The sequence below is a fragment of the Ictalurus furcatus genome, chromosome 2 (genome assembly GCF_023375685.1).
Source record: "Ictalurus furcatus strain D&B chromosome 2, Billie_1.0, whole genome shotgun sequence".
Lineage (NCBI taxonomy): Eukaryota > Metazoa > Chordata > Actinopteri > Siluriformes > Ictaluridae > Ictalurus > Ictalurus furcatus.
The window spans coordinates 31,109,791-31,125,075 of NC_071256.1; the positions used below are offsets into that span (position 1 = coordinate 31,109,791).

General features: G+C 39.6%; 1 protein-coding gene across 4 annotated transcripts; it reads left to right on the top strand.

Annotated features, from left to right (window-relative positions):
- The first annotated feature begins 586 nt into the window (after positions 1 to 586).
- On the top strand, positions 587 to 15,223 carry ubtf (upstream binding transcription factor). Of its 4 annotated transcripts, none has more exons than XM_053614332.1 (21): positions 589 to 1,180; positions 4,443 to 4,494; positions 4,618 to 4,796; positions 6,038 to 6,121; positions 6,413 to 6,568; positions 6,711 to 6,775; positions 6,989 to 7,115; positions 7,215 to 7,325; positions 7,593 to 7,726; positions 7,963 to 8,104; positions 8,211 to 8,252; positions 8,350 to 8,460; positions 9,767 to 9,922; positions 10,187 to 10,333; positions 10,446 to 10,556; positions 10,844 to 10,932; positions 11,098 to 11,287; positions 12,125 to 12,172; positions 12,292 to 12,357; positions 12,456 to 12,566; positions 13,032 to 15,223. In XM_053614332.1, the coding sequence occupies exons 2-21, from the start codon at positions 4,458 to 4,460 to the stop codon at positions 13,140 to 13,142; spliced, it is 2,217 nt and encodes a 738-aa protein (XP_053470307.1). In that variant the 5' UTR covers positions 589 to 1,180; positions 4,443 to 4,457; the 3' UTR covers positions 13,143 to 15,223. The 4 variants fall into 4 exon arrangements, with proteins under 4 accessions (XP_053470332.1, XP_053470307.1, XP_053470316.1 ...); XM_053614341.1 differs by lacking the exon at positions 589 to 1,180 and adding an exon at positions 1,514 to 1,702; XM_053614348.1 differs by lacking the exon at positions 589 to 1,180 and adding an exon at positions 1,879 to 2,116.
- Positions 15,224 to 15,285: the final 62 nt, after the last annotated feature.

A 15,285-nucleotide genomic window follows, 5' to 3' on the forward strand; every position in this document is an offset into this window, starting at 1 on the left:
AAAGAGCTATTAGAGACAGTTATAAGGTCAAATGATGGATATACAAGCTACTAGAGAATAAGAAAGAGATGCAAACATTGAAATAATATTATTTTGACTATTTGACCGTTTTTGTCATGTTAATAAAGGGACATTTGTGAAACCTACACTAAATGTCTGGTTGGTCTTTTTCATTTGCATGCACACTTTTGCTCTCCATTGTGGAAATTAAATTTAATGTTAAGTCATACAGGAATTAGGATTGTATAACAAGAGAGATGTGGTGCTGCAGCAATGCTTGTGTGTTTTTAACACCGATGTTGTAATGAAGCTGTGTGCTGATTGGCAAATCATTTGTTTTCACCAAATCTGAGAGCACTGATTGGTCAGCGTGCGTGACGCCCACAGACACGCAAGGTGGAGATGAATGATATTTTACAGGCTGAGAGAAAGATGTAGCTGTCAAACAGTCTGTTAAAAAGAAGGCAAGACATGAACTATATATAAAAGTGCACTACTGTTGAAGGCTTTTTGGTGTAGGAACATCCCCTCCTTTTCATAAGGATCACACAGAAACCTCATAAAAATCGACTGTGTTTATTTATTTATTAATGAGGTTATTATAAATGCATTCCAAGTTGATGAAGAAATCAGTTTTTAAAACCATGCACGAGTTGCGGACATTTCGTTTTTATTTGCTTTATTACTCTCCGTTTCGAATCGAAGGCGCGATCATCAGTCGTCTCGTGCAACCGGAGAAGCGAAAATGGTCTCGGCGCTCGAGCTTGCGTGAAAGGAAGGGAAGGAAGGAGCAGACCTCGAAAATGCGGGATGTCTCTCTCTCTCTCTCTTGGAAAAGAGAAATGGTCGGAACGAACGAGAGATCCGGAGCGCGCGCGCTGACTGGAAAAGGGGGAGATATATGGAAGAGAGAGAGAGCGCGCGCGAGAGCGAGAGAGATGGAGGCGGGGGGGGAAAAAAAGTCTCGCGGCTCTGCGGGGACTGGAGGAGCCTCGTGCCCTGGACCGGCGGCGCGCGGCTGGCCAACGTTCAACCCTCCCCTCGTTCCACACAAGCAGTTTCCAACCACGCGCGCGCTGCGACAGGTCGAACTCGCCGCCGCCGCCGCCTGTTTCTTCTTCTTCTTCTTCTTCTTCTCCTGCTCAACAACAACCGCTCGGTTAAAAACTGATCACCTGAGGTAAACTACAGCACCGTTTATATTTAAAATGTTTGTTTGCTTTTTCATTTGTATAGTAGACTAAACATTTCATTTGTTTGATTTTTTGATTTTTTAAACACATTGTTTTGCCTGGTGCAGGGTGGACATTCCGAGGTCGCCTTACCCGAATTTCCCCTCCGCGAGACTTCAACAGCAAAAAATATATACACACACTCAGTTCACTTCATCAGTTTTACAGAAATAGTGTTTTTATTTGTACGATCTGATAATAAAACGATTAACAAGATAGTGATAAATGCGATTGAACTCGACGCGTCCGTTGTTTATCTTCACGCTGAGTGAGGACTCCATGAGGCTTGTCTGTATGCGAGCAGAACCGGCCGCCTCCGGTTAGCCATCAGGGAGCTTCGGTTAAATACCTCACCGCACGGGCTCGTCCTCTCTCGCTCGCTCGCGCGACTTCTCACAACCGAGAAATCCGAGCTCGTGATCATTTGCCTACTCCGTCTACCGACTGCTGGTGTTTCAGTAATAAACCGGGTAAGTTCCTAAACCACGGCTTAACGTTTTCAACGCGTTTTCTCCCCCTCGCCAGAGCGGCTGATTGAGAGCACCGCGAGGTGGAAGAAGCATGGCGGCTCTAGAACAGTCGTCACGCCAGCGAGCTGCTCTCTGTCTCGGCTGTTCGTCTATTTTTTCCTTTCATGTTGCGCGTAAAACGTGTGCGTCGAGCTCTTTAAATAACGCGTTTAGTACGGGGTTTTAAACCACACACTGCTGAAACTCAGACATCGCGCTTCGAGCATAATGAAATTTATTTTTTCCCTTTATTCTTGTCCTGCAAGCCATTAAAAGGACCAGCTCCCAATCTCCGCCATACGGCGACCAACACCTCGCGTTCACCCCAGTAAGCTCGACGGCAACTCAATGTCCCGGTAACGGACGAGTTTTACGGTAAGGTTGTTTCATAAAAAGGGATTCCTGGAATATTAACAGTACGTTTGCTCAACACGGTGGTGTATTTTCGTTGTGTTTTGACGAATTACGGCTCCGCTCTCATTTCGGTAGCGGGGACCCGAAGCTAGCTAGCTAGTCCTAGCCGCCTAGCTCATGTAGGTCAGTGATAGGTCGCTTAGCACTCGACGAATGCTAGCTTGTTTGTCAATTGATACGTTATTAAATATAGAATTTATATCTTATAAAACAAACAGTTACAACTTATTTAAATTCGATTAGGTTAATATTAACGCAATGTATTTGGCTGTAGGTAATTTGTTCATATTTATTTTTAATTTTTTTTCCCCACTTCATCTGTTTCGAGTGGAGCTTAAATTTAGTGTCAAAAGAAGCGTTGATGCTAGTTAATAAAACACGTTTAAACATGTGAAATTAATGCGAATTTCCTATTTCCGACAACAAAAATCTGTAGGTTTAGCAAGATATTTGCTTGATTTAGATCATATTTTGGTTGATTTAGGCTTTGCTTCGTGTCTGTTCAGAGCTCGGGTCGGTTCAGGCGTCGCCATTACCGCTACAGCTTCAGTAATGGCCGCGCCTCGCCCTGGAAAACTGTCGAGTCATTTTGTGACTAAATCAACCTTTCCACAAACAAAACCCACAGCGTGGTGTTTTTCAAACATCGACTCATGGTTCAGAAAATGACAAGTCGTTAATTTCATCGCACATATACTAATTACTTAATATATTTATATATATTTCCCCCCTCTCAGTCAAACAAAAACAGGTCGTGTAAGAGTAGCGCGCGACTCAGAAACCCCCTCCATGGCGGAAGCGGAGCTCCGCGCGCCCCGTTAGCACTGAGGCGGACTCGAGTCTGTGCATGTTATAGTCATGTCTCCTAACTGGCCTCCGTTCCCGCCTCGACCGAGAGCGAAAGAAAGCGGATCCATTCCGTGATCAGCTGGTCGCCTCCAGCTGCCCGTCCTTCCTCCTTCCGCCGTAACGTTACCTCCCAGCATCCGCTCCGAAAAGCGCCATTCCGCGGCGAGAGATCGACCGGTAGGCGAAGCGGTCGACGCAAAATGTCCGCGGACTCGCAGTCTTCCAAAAGTCTTAGCGAGGGGACACAAAATGGAAGATTAGACGGATTTGGCCGTCTGTGTTTCGTATCGAGTGCAGAGTTATTTGAGATTTGAAGCCGTCACAGGCAATGGGCTCTGTCTCCCGATGCAGCGCAAACGGTTAGGGGCGGCGTAATGAACAACTATTATGTGTTGGGCTGGGTTTTAATTCCTCTCCATAGAGTAAGCACTCATTCCTTTAGGGTTTTTATCATGGATTCCGCAACTGCGTCATCTGCATAAAAAAACATTATTATACAAATATATTATTAGAAAGTCCAAGTATAATTAAATGAATTTTTTAAAAATTATTATTCCTTGCACCATGGCAGTTAATTTTTGTAATTTTTTTTTTTTTAGCTATATATATAATTTTAAAGATCTTCTGAACTATATCTCCAACAATTACCAAAATACATTTTATATACAATAATAATAAAAAAAATTATTGAGAATATAAAGGGTCTTTCTGAAGGGTCCAATTTAAACTAGCAATCTAATGATTACTGGTACCACTTGTGCTTTCTACATATGTAGTTTTTAAGTTAGTTTTAAGACTCAAACCCTGGTGCTCCCCCAAACACAACTCCCACCCCCACTGTGGTTCATTCTGGCAGGTGAGGACACTGCTGATATGGACCAAAACAGCTGAACGGCTGAGTGGTCTCGACCCGGTTCCGGGTTCAAGAGACCTTTAGTGCCTTTCACTGACGAAGGGATGTAACCCTGATTCGAACCAGTTGCATGAAGGAAACCAAACACGGTGTATTTTGGGTAGCAGGCAACGTTTTTGGTAGATGTGAGCCGCTAAACTGAGTCAAGCCCAACAAATGTAGCCAAAAGACAGAATTGTAGTGCTGCAGAAAAGGTTATGGAGGTTTATTGTAATAATAATTTTTAAAAAACCATCAAATGAATGGAATATGCGATACACAAAGTTTTAAGCTGATTATTTACATAATTATCTGATCATTTAGTTCTCTGTGTTTGGGTGATTTCTATGATATCTACGTGCCCTTTATAAAGGTTTGTTTCCCAAATTTCCAACCAATGCATGAAAGTGTTTTTATGCATTGTGTTATTCATGCCTTTTACAGTAGATAAAATGTGTTTATGAAATTTTTTTTTTTTTTTTTTAAATTACAAAACTTGTGTAAAGTGCACATTATTTTTCATCATTCACGTTTTTGTGTCTCTAGAAGTGATATTCGAGAATGAATGGAGCCATGGATTCCACCAGTAAAGAGCCAGGTAGGATGTTGTTTCCAGTTTACTGGTTTTTAGTTTGTATGCACATAAAATGTGCAGTCATTTTACGAGTTTACATCTGCAAATAGTAAATTCCCACGTAATTCCAACCTTAAATCTCCACAGTTATAGTTTGGGCCCAGGATGATTTGCTGAAGCTCCTGGACGCCATGAAAGTGAATCTGCCAGAGAAAGACCTGACCAAGTACAAGACGACTGAAGCTCATCTAGACTGGGGGAAGGTTGCTTTTAACACGTACTCGGCTGAGATGTGCAAACAGAAATGGCTTGAGGTCTCAAGAGAGGTGAGGGTCATGACAAAATGACTTTCACTGGTTAACATGGTGTAAAAATCTACATTCTGTTGCAATCAAAATGATTCAACCCCCATTGCAAATCAGGTTTATTGTCAAAATTTACAGACTTTCAGCTGTCTGCATAGAACAAATCAAGCAAACGAAATAGTTCAACACAATGAATGCTTCAGGTGGTTCCCTAAAATCAACTGAAAATGCATTGACCTGATTTGCAATGGGGGTTGAATCATTTTGATTGCAACTGTAATAAAGTCATTTCTGAAAGATATGTAGCTACGTTTTAGGTTACATCTTCTTGTAACTTGTTCAAGTTGTGTATGCATAAGAAGTTATAATGCTAGTCCTAAACTCCTAATGGTTTTTATTAGAGATGCACCGATGTATCAGCTGATAAAGAAATTTTTCCAGTTGGCCGATAGTTTAAAAGCATCTGATGATCGGGGCCGATTATATCCTGTCAATCAAAAGAGGGCGGGTAAACACATGGATTTCGTGCTGTGTGTAAAGATGTCTCTTGTGTGGAATGATGACAAAACTGCAGTTTGTAATCTCTGCACTGCTTAAATTTTATACTGGACACTGCAGTGAAGCAGGAGTTTCGGCGTCGAGTTTAATAAAAAAAAAATTACAAATTGCTCGCGCTGACTTAAAAGGCCAGTACACTGTTGAAAGATTTAAATGAAGATGGATTGACAAAGTATATATTGGACAGAAAAGTATATTGGTAGAGTAGTGTATTTCATATCCAGTTAATGTTAATATATTGAAAAGTTGATAATATATATTACCAGTTTGATGTTCAGTGATGAAGTGGAAATGCTTTTGTTTGTGGAGAGTGAATGTGAGACTAACAGGAGGTTTTTTTAGAATTCAATGTTAATATAAATTAATAACATTCAATAAGTTAAGAAATCTTACTTTATTCTTCAGAATTTAGTTCATGTGTTAATGTTAATTTGAGTAATGTGCTTTCTGTTTGAGACCAGTTACTGTGAAACAACTTGTTGAAATGGAGAGAATAATGTTTTTATTTGCATTTCTTTCAGAATTGTGGAATTAATTATTATTAATTTAAAAGAAGGCATAAAAGGCAGAACTATCGGTATCGGCTGAGAAATTTAGTATCGTGCATCTCTAGTTTTTATTGACTTGCTAATGTTGCAAGCACTTAAGTATAGAGTTGTATTTTGGACTGAAGTTACAACTTTGAGTCGATGCTCCTCTTTCAGATCCGTAAATTTCGCACACTGACAGAGTTAATTGTCGATGCCCAAGAATACATCAAGAATCCTTACAAAGGCAAAAAACTGAAGGTAATTAGATGTTTCCTTTCTTCTACATAATTCGCGAAGGTTTGAGCAACATTATACTATGCTTCAACAGAATATATCGATATTTTTAATTCCGTATGTATTTGTTTGAATGTTTATGTACTTTTAACATCTCCATTTTCCTTCAGTTTTATACACTGGACACTTAGTTGTTAGAAAACATCTCCTTTTTACGGTGCTAACTTTACACGGCACGTTTTTAACCACTTTTAGTACGTGTTAGTTTTTCACAAGACCTATTTAAAATGACTTTTCCTTGTTTTGTCCTTTCAGAAACACCCAGACTTCCCCAAGAAGCCATTGACACCATACTTCCGCTTTTTCATGGAAAAGAGAGCAAAGTATGCTAAACTTCACCCAGAGATGAGCAATCTGGACCTGACAAAGATCCTTTCCAAAAAGTACAAGGAGCTGCCTGAACGTAAAAAGGTAGAAGGACATGATGACATGCATTGATGCCTGATGCAGATTTATTAGGCATCCATTTCTAGAATACAGTTTTAATATGAATAGTTTGTGAGAGACACTGATCGAATTGCCAAGTTGAATTTTGCTTCTTTTCTCTCTGCAGGAGAAATATGTGCATGATTTTATCAAAGAAAAGGAAACTTTTGAGCTTAACATGTTAAAGTTCAAGTAAGTGCAAGTGTCTCATCAGTAAAAATAAACAAAAAAAAAAAAAAAAATATATATATATATATATATATATATATATATATATATATATATATATATATATATATATAAATTAGCAATGTGCATGACATTTTGATTTCCTTATGCTGTCGTCCTGTGTCTGGGTCGTGTTCTTCAGTTTTTAACGTTTTAAGGGGTTTTGTATGGATTTAGGGAGGACCATCCAGACCTGATCGAGAACACAAGCAAAAAAGCGTCCAATGTACCAGAGAAACCTTTGACACCACAGCAGCTGTGGTACAACCATGAGAAAAAAGCTCACCTCAAAATTCACCCTGGGGTAATTCCCGTTGACCCACCCTCTACACCATATTAACAGTTCTGCTAATTAACCCAAACAGCCACCATTCGTTGCATTAATGCGTTTTTTAATGTCCAGGCCACCACCAAAGACATTAAAGAAAGTCTGGGGAAGAAGTGGACACAGCTTCCAGATAAAAAGAGACTGAAGTGGATCACCAAATCTCTAGAGCAGCATAAGCAGTATGAGGTGCGAGCAGCTTGAGTATCTCCTTACTATTTGAATTAATTCAGTTGGGCAGGTGCTTTCTGTCCTGGATACTTTAAATATTGATGATATTTTACCAGCAACGTGTACTGTCTTGTTTATTCTATGTATAAAGATTTGTAATGACTTTTTTTTGTTTGTTTGTTTTAAACTTGCGCTAAATGACATAGAACATCAATAATGAACAGAAGTGACACTTCAGCTAAGTTTGTGACGGATTCTAACCCGTGAACCCTGACATTTGTATAGGAGACAATGCGGGAGTTCATTCAACAACACCCGCAGTTGAACCTGACTGAGAGCAATATTGTGAAGACCACTTTGACTAAAGCAGAAAGACAGCTGAAGGACAAGTTTGACGGGCGACCAGGCAAACCACCATCGTAAGTAAACCAAATGCCATTGAGAATGAGTGATCGTTGTTGTCACTCATGGGCTGCTGCAGATCTTTTTCGATTGTTTTGTCATTTAGCTTGGGAGATTGCAACCTTGCAGTATTATTGTGGGGTGTGTTGATCGCTTTTAAAGGTTACGTTTGTTATCTTTGTCGAAGGTAGGCCCTGTTTCTTCTGTCATATGTTTTGGGAATTTGCCATGGTCTCTCATGCTGTGTCTCTAGGAACGGTTACTCGATGTTCTGTGCTGAGCTTATGTCTGGCATGAAAGATGTTCCAAGCACTGAGCGCATGGTCATGTGCAGCCAGCGCTGGAAACTGCTCAAACAGAGCGAGAAAGATGCCTATCAGAAACGCTGCGAGCAGGTCAGAGAACAACTCACAGACTATAGTACACACATAGTAAGAATGCGTGTACACAAGAGCAAAGTGTGAGTTTCATCTTTCCTGACCTTTTCCTTTTTTATTTCAGAAAAAGAAAGAATATGAAGTTGAGATGAACCGATTCCTGTGTGTAAGTGGATGTGTATTAAAGCAGCCACAGGGTTGTTTTTTTGTTTTTTTACAATTTTGGTAAATTTGTGTGTTTTAATGTTCACTCTGTTCTGCAGAGCATTTCAGAGGAAGAACAGCAGAGAATCCTGGCAGAGCAAAAGATGGTGGGATTTAAAAAGTTCCCAGGCGCTGCCAGCCCCAGTCCCAAAAAGAACTCTAAAGCAAAGGTCAGTGTACTTGCCATTATTGTCCATCCATCCATATTTCCACATCAGTCTCTCTTTGTCCAGCCTTCCATATCCAATTCCATCTTTTTTTTTTTATTTATTATTTTTTTTATTCTTTGTGGTTTTGTTTAGAGCTGCAACAACTAATCGATTATGAAAATCATTGTCAATGAACCTCATTATCAATTAGTTGGTCTGCGTGCAGCGCAGAGTGCGTTTTTCTGCGTTACTTCTATTTCCAAAATCGGAGCGTAAAGACCAAAGTTGTGTCCCAAATAATGTACTATGGACTTACACTATGCATTGTGTACTTTAACATCTAGTGTATGAATTTTTGAAGGGAAAAATCGTCTCAAATGGAACACTAGCGTTTTGTTTTTACTAACCGGATGTATAAGCTGCCTCGCACGTAATGCGATGCCGCTAGCTTTCGCCTAATACCCAGAGTCAACGAAAATGAATTTCTTCAGTTTACTGTTTACTTTTATTCCCAACATGACCTGTCACAGTTAGATGGAGGCGTAATCGTCAAGTCACAGCGGGTAAAAAGTATGCGACCTCCAAGTCCTATAAGGCATGGGAGCATTTTATATTAAACGCCTCAAAGAACATTGTAACCTGCAAACTTGCGTAGCACGGAAACACGACAGACAAGCACGAACTTATGTTTATATCCTAAATGCTCCACTGTGTGCAAGAGCTTGGGGAAACTGGTATGAGTTGCTTAAGCGGTTTAGTTTAATTCAAGTTTGTCATATATGCTGTGTTTGTCCACCTGCAGTGTAAAATCTGCCGTTTATTATAACGGGAGCGATCTATTAGTAACGAGGTCGCGTCGCTCCTCACTCAATGTAGACCAGTAAAGCAATAAATAGTGGGAGTATGAGTCAGCATTTGTGATGCCAATTTAAAACGGTACAAATTAAAGTTAACACAAGTGAAACAATATGCCTAAAGAGAGTGAGTAGGGTGTGGTGCAGTGAAACCGTGAGGTGCAGTGAAAGTGAGATTTTTTAAAATATATTTAATTTAAACAATTAAACTGTAGTTTATTTGTCAGGGTTTTTGGTTTTTTTTTTTTTTTTGTTCATTCATAAAAAATAATGCATAAATACTTATGTATATTAATGTAACGTTCTAGTCTGAAGTTTATATTTGTAACTCAGTTTAATCACCCCCACCCCACCCCGAATAATCGAACAAATATAACTAAATAAATACTCGGCAGGTTAACCAGTTATGGAAAATAATCGTTAGTTGCCCTAGTTTTGTCTTAGTCTTCTTGCATTTTCCCTTACATATACAGAGTAGTCCTGTTAAGCCAAAGCGACCGATCTCTGCCATGTTCATTTTTGCTGAGGAAAAGAGGCAGAAGCTTCAGAAGGAGAGGCCTGACTTGTCTGATAGTGAACTCACCAGACTTCTGGCCCGCATGTGGAATGACCTCTCAGACAAGAAGAAGGTAAAGAAGACCAGCAGTCTTGCTTGCTGGTACCTGCAGCAGTGAATTTTAATGAATGGTGCCTGTGGGCAAAAGCTTGTGCAGCCATGCTGTTAGTCTTGAGGATGCTTGATTAACAAAAATTTAACTATAGATATAGAAATGTGCTTGTGCAATTTGTGCACTTAGTCATCAACCTTTAAATCGAGTATACTCAGAGTATATGAAACAGCATGGCAGTAGAGGCTTTCACCCATGGCCATTGAAAATGCCACCATCTTACAGGAAAAATACAAGAACTTGGAGGCAGTGCTGAAAGCAGAGTCAGAGAAGCGAGGGAAAGATGAGCAAAGCAAGCTGCCAGACCCACCCAAGACCGCGCAGGAAATTTGGCAGCACAGCGTCATCGGTGATTACTTGGCCAGATTTAAGGTAGGAGAACTATGTAAAAGTTTTGTACAACTAGATGTATAATTAATATGGCTCGGATGCGTCTTAAAAACCTCACTGTCCCTCGATTTTATTTTATTTTTTTTTGTGTCAGAATGACCGGCCAAAGGCACAAAAAGCCATGGAGGCTGCATGGAACACCATGGAGAAGAAGGAGAAAATCATGTGGATCAAAAAGGCTGCAGAGGACCAGAAGAGATATGAGGTGAGCAAGGCTTGGTTAAAGGTTATCATCTGCCTAACATATGTTTTCTCCACTCTACATACAATAAAAGGCTACGATGACTAGCTTTAACACAATCATCCTTTCTGAAATAATATCTCTAGTGAGCAAAACATCTTAAACTAGGAAAAAGGTCTAATAGAAATGTTCCTTATTTCTCATCCTATTGGACAGTTCTTTGGACACAAGTTAGCTACTTGTGTTAACTTCATGACGCACCTTTACCTTTATACGGAATACAATGTAGTTTCCTGTCTTTTTCCGGTCAGAGAGAGCTGAGTGAGATGCGCTCTCCTGCTGGGATGGTTGCCGCAGGGAAGAAGATGAAATTTGAAGGAGAGCCCAAAAAGCCACCATCGTAAGTTTTTATGTGCATCTGTTGAACCGCCTACAGTTCAAAGTGTGTTCTGAGGTTTGTGTACACTCATCATCTCTCGGGGACTGATGGGTGGCAAAGTTGAATATGAGCTGGTTGACTAGACTATCCCCTGCTCTTAATGCTGTCTTTGACTTCTGCTCTCAGAAATGGCTATCAGAAGTTTTCTCAGGAAATGTTGTCTAATGGGGAGCTGAACCACCTGCCCATGAAAGAGCGCATGACTGAAATCGGCAGCCGCTGGCAGAGCCTCCCGCAGAAGGAGAAAGACCGCTACAAGAAAATTGCAGAGGAGAAACAGAAGCAATACAAAGTGCAACTTGAGCAGTGGCTTTCGGTACTTTACTACTCCCGTTAACTGTGTTTTCAGTTTTAATAGTGGGGTTGGTGATTACCAAGAGTATTAAATGCGCATTAACCTTTGGCATACAAAAACTGCTCCTAAGGCCATACAGACTTCATATAAATCCATAATGAACTTTTTCACACTATCTGTTGTTACCCAGATGAGGATGGGTTCCCTTCTGAGTCGGGTTCCTCTCAAGGTTTCTTCCTCTTAAAACATCTTAGGGAGTTTTTCCTTGCCACCGTCGCCACTCAGTGGCTTGCTCAGTTGGGATAAATTCGCACCTTTAATATCTGTATACCATGTTGATATTTCTGTAAAGCTGCTTTGAGACAATGTCTATTGTAAAAAGCGCTATACAAATAAAATAAAATTGAAAATTGAAATTGAAAAATTCCAGGATCTGTAAATAAAATAATCTACTTCTGCCCCTGTTGCGCCTCCTGTAAATGAGAGAGAAAAACAAAGATGTGAACCGTCCACATCTAACAAACCCGGACAAGGAAGCGACTCTGCTTGCCTGGCAATCCTGTTGCCTCTTTGATTATAAATCTCATCTTTCAGGAGCATTCAGGTGTTCTAGCTTAGCATGTGATTTGGACTGGTGGCTTTGCAGGGACAAAGGCAGGGGCTGCATTTACTTCAAGCCACCTTTGCCAAATATTACATACCTAATTTAAATATTAACGTGTGTGCTAGGTGTTGGAATGTGAATGATCAGAACTTTGAGGGGCCGGCTTAAAAGAAATCGATTTAGCAGTCAGACTTATTGGAGATCATTCATTTTTATGTATTTTGCACTGAATGATGAAATAATTTCTTTTACAGAGCTTAACATCTCAAGAGAGAGCTACATATAAGGAATACAATTCCTTGGTAAGTTAGCAATGATCTGCTATTTTGGTGTATTTGTTTTTTCCAGACACATGTATTTAAATGTTACTGGCTTTAACATTGTACTTCATCCTTTTTTTCCTCTCTCTTTTTCCTTTCAGAAAAGGAGAAACCCGAGTAAACCAGGTGGTACCAGTGCTAAACAGAAACCCAAGCCCAAGATCTCGGTGAGTATCAACATGCTCATTTGACAAGTTTTTTGTAGGATGATGAAGTACCCATGATGCATCAGTTGTCATGTTTACTATGTATATTTGTTGTATAGGATGAAGAAGAAGAAGATGATGATGATGAAGAAGAGGAGAAGGAGTCTGAGGAGGGATCATCAAGCGCAGAGGAGAGTGAAGAAGGGGATGATGACGAAGATGATGATGATGTGAGAGAGCTAGGATTATGAATTAGTATTCTGTGACATTTCAAAGTCTAAAAGCTCAGGTTATTTTCTTTGAGATGGCTCGTATGATATATATGATATATTGGTTAATTTTTCTCCACCTGTGAGTGTGAAGTGACATTAGAATCAGATGTTAAGATCTTCATCTAAAGCATTCAGTTTTAAATATTTTAATAGAAGATTATGGAAAAAAATGAGTTTTCTTGCCTGATTCTAATAAATTATACACGATATCACCAGGGACATGAATTAATAAAGTTTAAAAAAAAGGGGGGGGGGGTGTTATAAACCTGCTAATCTGAGCATATTTCAACAATTACATTAGCAACATTAATTTAAATCACATTTAATCAATAATTTGTCACATTTTTAATAGCCACATCTGTGCTTTTATATTGCATCTACTTTAATGTGTAAGTTGTTATTTATTTAATTTTTGTTTTTCAGAATGAGGACGAGGATGAAGAGGACGAAGAGGCAGAGGATAAGGAGAATAAATCTGAGAGCAGCAGCAGTGCGTCCAGCTCAGAGGTTTCCTCTGACTCTGACTCTGAGTGAGGGGTAGCTGGAGCAGTGCAAGCCCACAGACTGCCACAGACCCTGTGAACTGAGCCATGAGGCAGAGCCTTGGGCCTGCAGTGCAATCCTCCAGCCACCAGGGGGAGCGCTTTCCATTGCACCACCACGTCCATTCGCATCTCTCACACACCTTCCTTTGCTTTAGCCTTACACCCCCTCCCCTACCCCCCTCTCCAATCAGCCCTGGCTGAACTTTCCTGATGAGTTTATTGAGGACTGAGAGGATTCCTAAATTCCCCATGGGTAACACACATCTGTAACTGTAGCAGAGGTTAAATGAGTGATTAATGTTTTAAGATCTATGGGGATTTAAAACATTTTTCTTACCATTGCACTTTGTGGCATTGTTTGGAAGGGTTGTTGTGTGAACGAAGGGTTTGGGTTCTTTTCCAGACTTTTTAGGGGAACGAAGGACCCGTGAGCCAAAGAGTCTTGTAGCTCGGTGGGTTTCTTTGAGGAGGTGAAGCAAACCAAATGATTCACCTCTCTCCTCTTCTCTATCCTAATCTACATCACTTTTCCAAAAAAAAATTCCCTTTTCACCTGTCCTGCTATAGTGGTGTAAGTTTGCTCTTTGGTTCATGATGATGTGGTAACTTCAGGAACAATGAAGTTTTTTTGTTTTTTGTTTTTTTGAGTGTCAGTCCTTGTGGATTGCATGTAAATAAGCCACCATCTCCTGTGCTTGTTAGGTGTTGGAGCTTGGAGCTGCTCCATCCATGTTTGCTTTTTTTTTCTTTCTCTCCTTTGTATAATTGGCAGAGATTCCTCATTTTTTGTTGGGTTTTAACAATTTTCAAATGATTGCTTTAAATTTAAAGACATTTTGACATCAGAGTCTTTATAATAAAAATAGCTGAAAGTATATTTTGCCCAGATGTGGTACAGTTTTGAGAGGAATCTACTCCCCAAAATCCTGTGTGTAACAGTTTATTAGTTAGGATTATGATCGGTGTTGGTTTGTTCAGTCCAACTTCAGTTTTCCTTATTAGCTTTTTAAAAAAAATTATTTTAATGTTGCTTTGCAGGGCTACACATGTTTTTTTTGTTGTTCTTGTTGTTCTTGTTGCTTTTTTCTTAAAACAAATGGTTTGTTTTAAATATTGGTTTATTTTAAACGTTTAGTATGTATGAATTTTTTCCTTGCACTTATCCCGATCAGCCTCATCAGCTGACTGTCCTGTGTTCCTGTTATCCCATTCCCTTTAACCCCTCTGTATTTTTATAGTCACTGATGCATTCTGATACGCACCAGCTCAAGGATTGTAAACAAATGTTTTATTTAACAGATGAGAGGTTCTTTGTTATGTATATATGAACAGTTTGGGGTAGCTGTTTTTTTTCCCCTTCTCATCTGTGCCCTGTGTGTTGAAAAAGGAAAAAGGAAAAAAAAAAAACCTCATTGCATAAATTTTGTTTTGTTTTTTAAAGAATTTTGAGCTGTGTGTGCACACCACTTGGATCACTGGTGTCTGTTGCTGTGTTTTATGCCCCTACACGGCATTAGGAGACCCAGAGATGTTATGTCGGTTCGTCTTTGAATGAACAAGACATGATGTAGTGTGTGTCATATATATCTCACTGAATGAACTGCTTATTTATAATGTTTGTTGAGGAGCATAGCAGCTGTGGAATCCACTATAGATTTGGGAATAGGTCTAGAAGTGATGAGATCAGTACAGTTTGTACAGACTGGTTCACTGCTGTTGTATGGTAATTGTAAATATGACCCTTTTTTTTTCCTCTTCAATTTGTATTGCGTGAACATGGTTTAATTTGTATTTTCACTTGGCCAGGCTTCCCTAGGCAGTGCTTGCATCAGCCACTGGTTTGGATTACTTTGTCATTTGCCCTGAGGAGGGAAAATTTTTAAATTTATGTTTTCATTTTTATACCCCGCGGATATTTGTTTATTTGTAGAAATGGCAAAAAAAAAAAAGAAGAAGAAGAAAAAAAAAGACATTTGTACTGCTAATTTGGAACATTTGGATGTTTTCTATAGTCAGAGGTGTTATATTCCTGGAATATACAATTTGAACAAATAAACCTGTCTTTAGCAACTGCTTGACACTTTTTTTTTCTCCTTTCTTTTTTTTTCTTGTGGTTATAAAATATTTTAAAA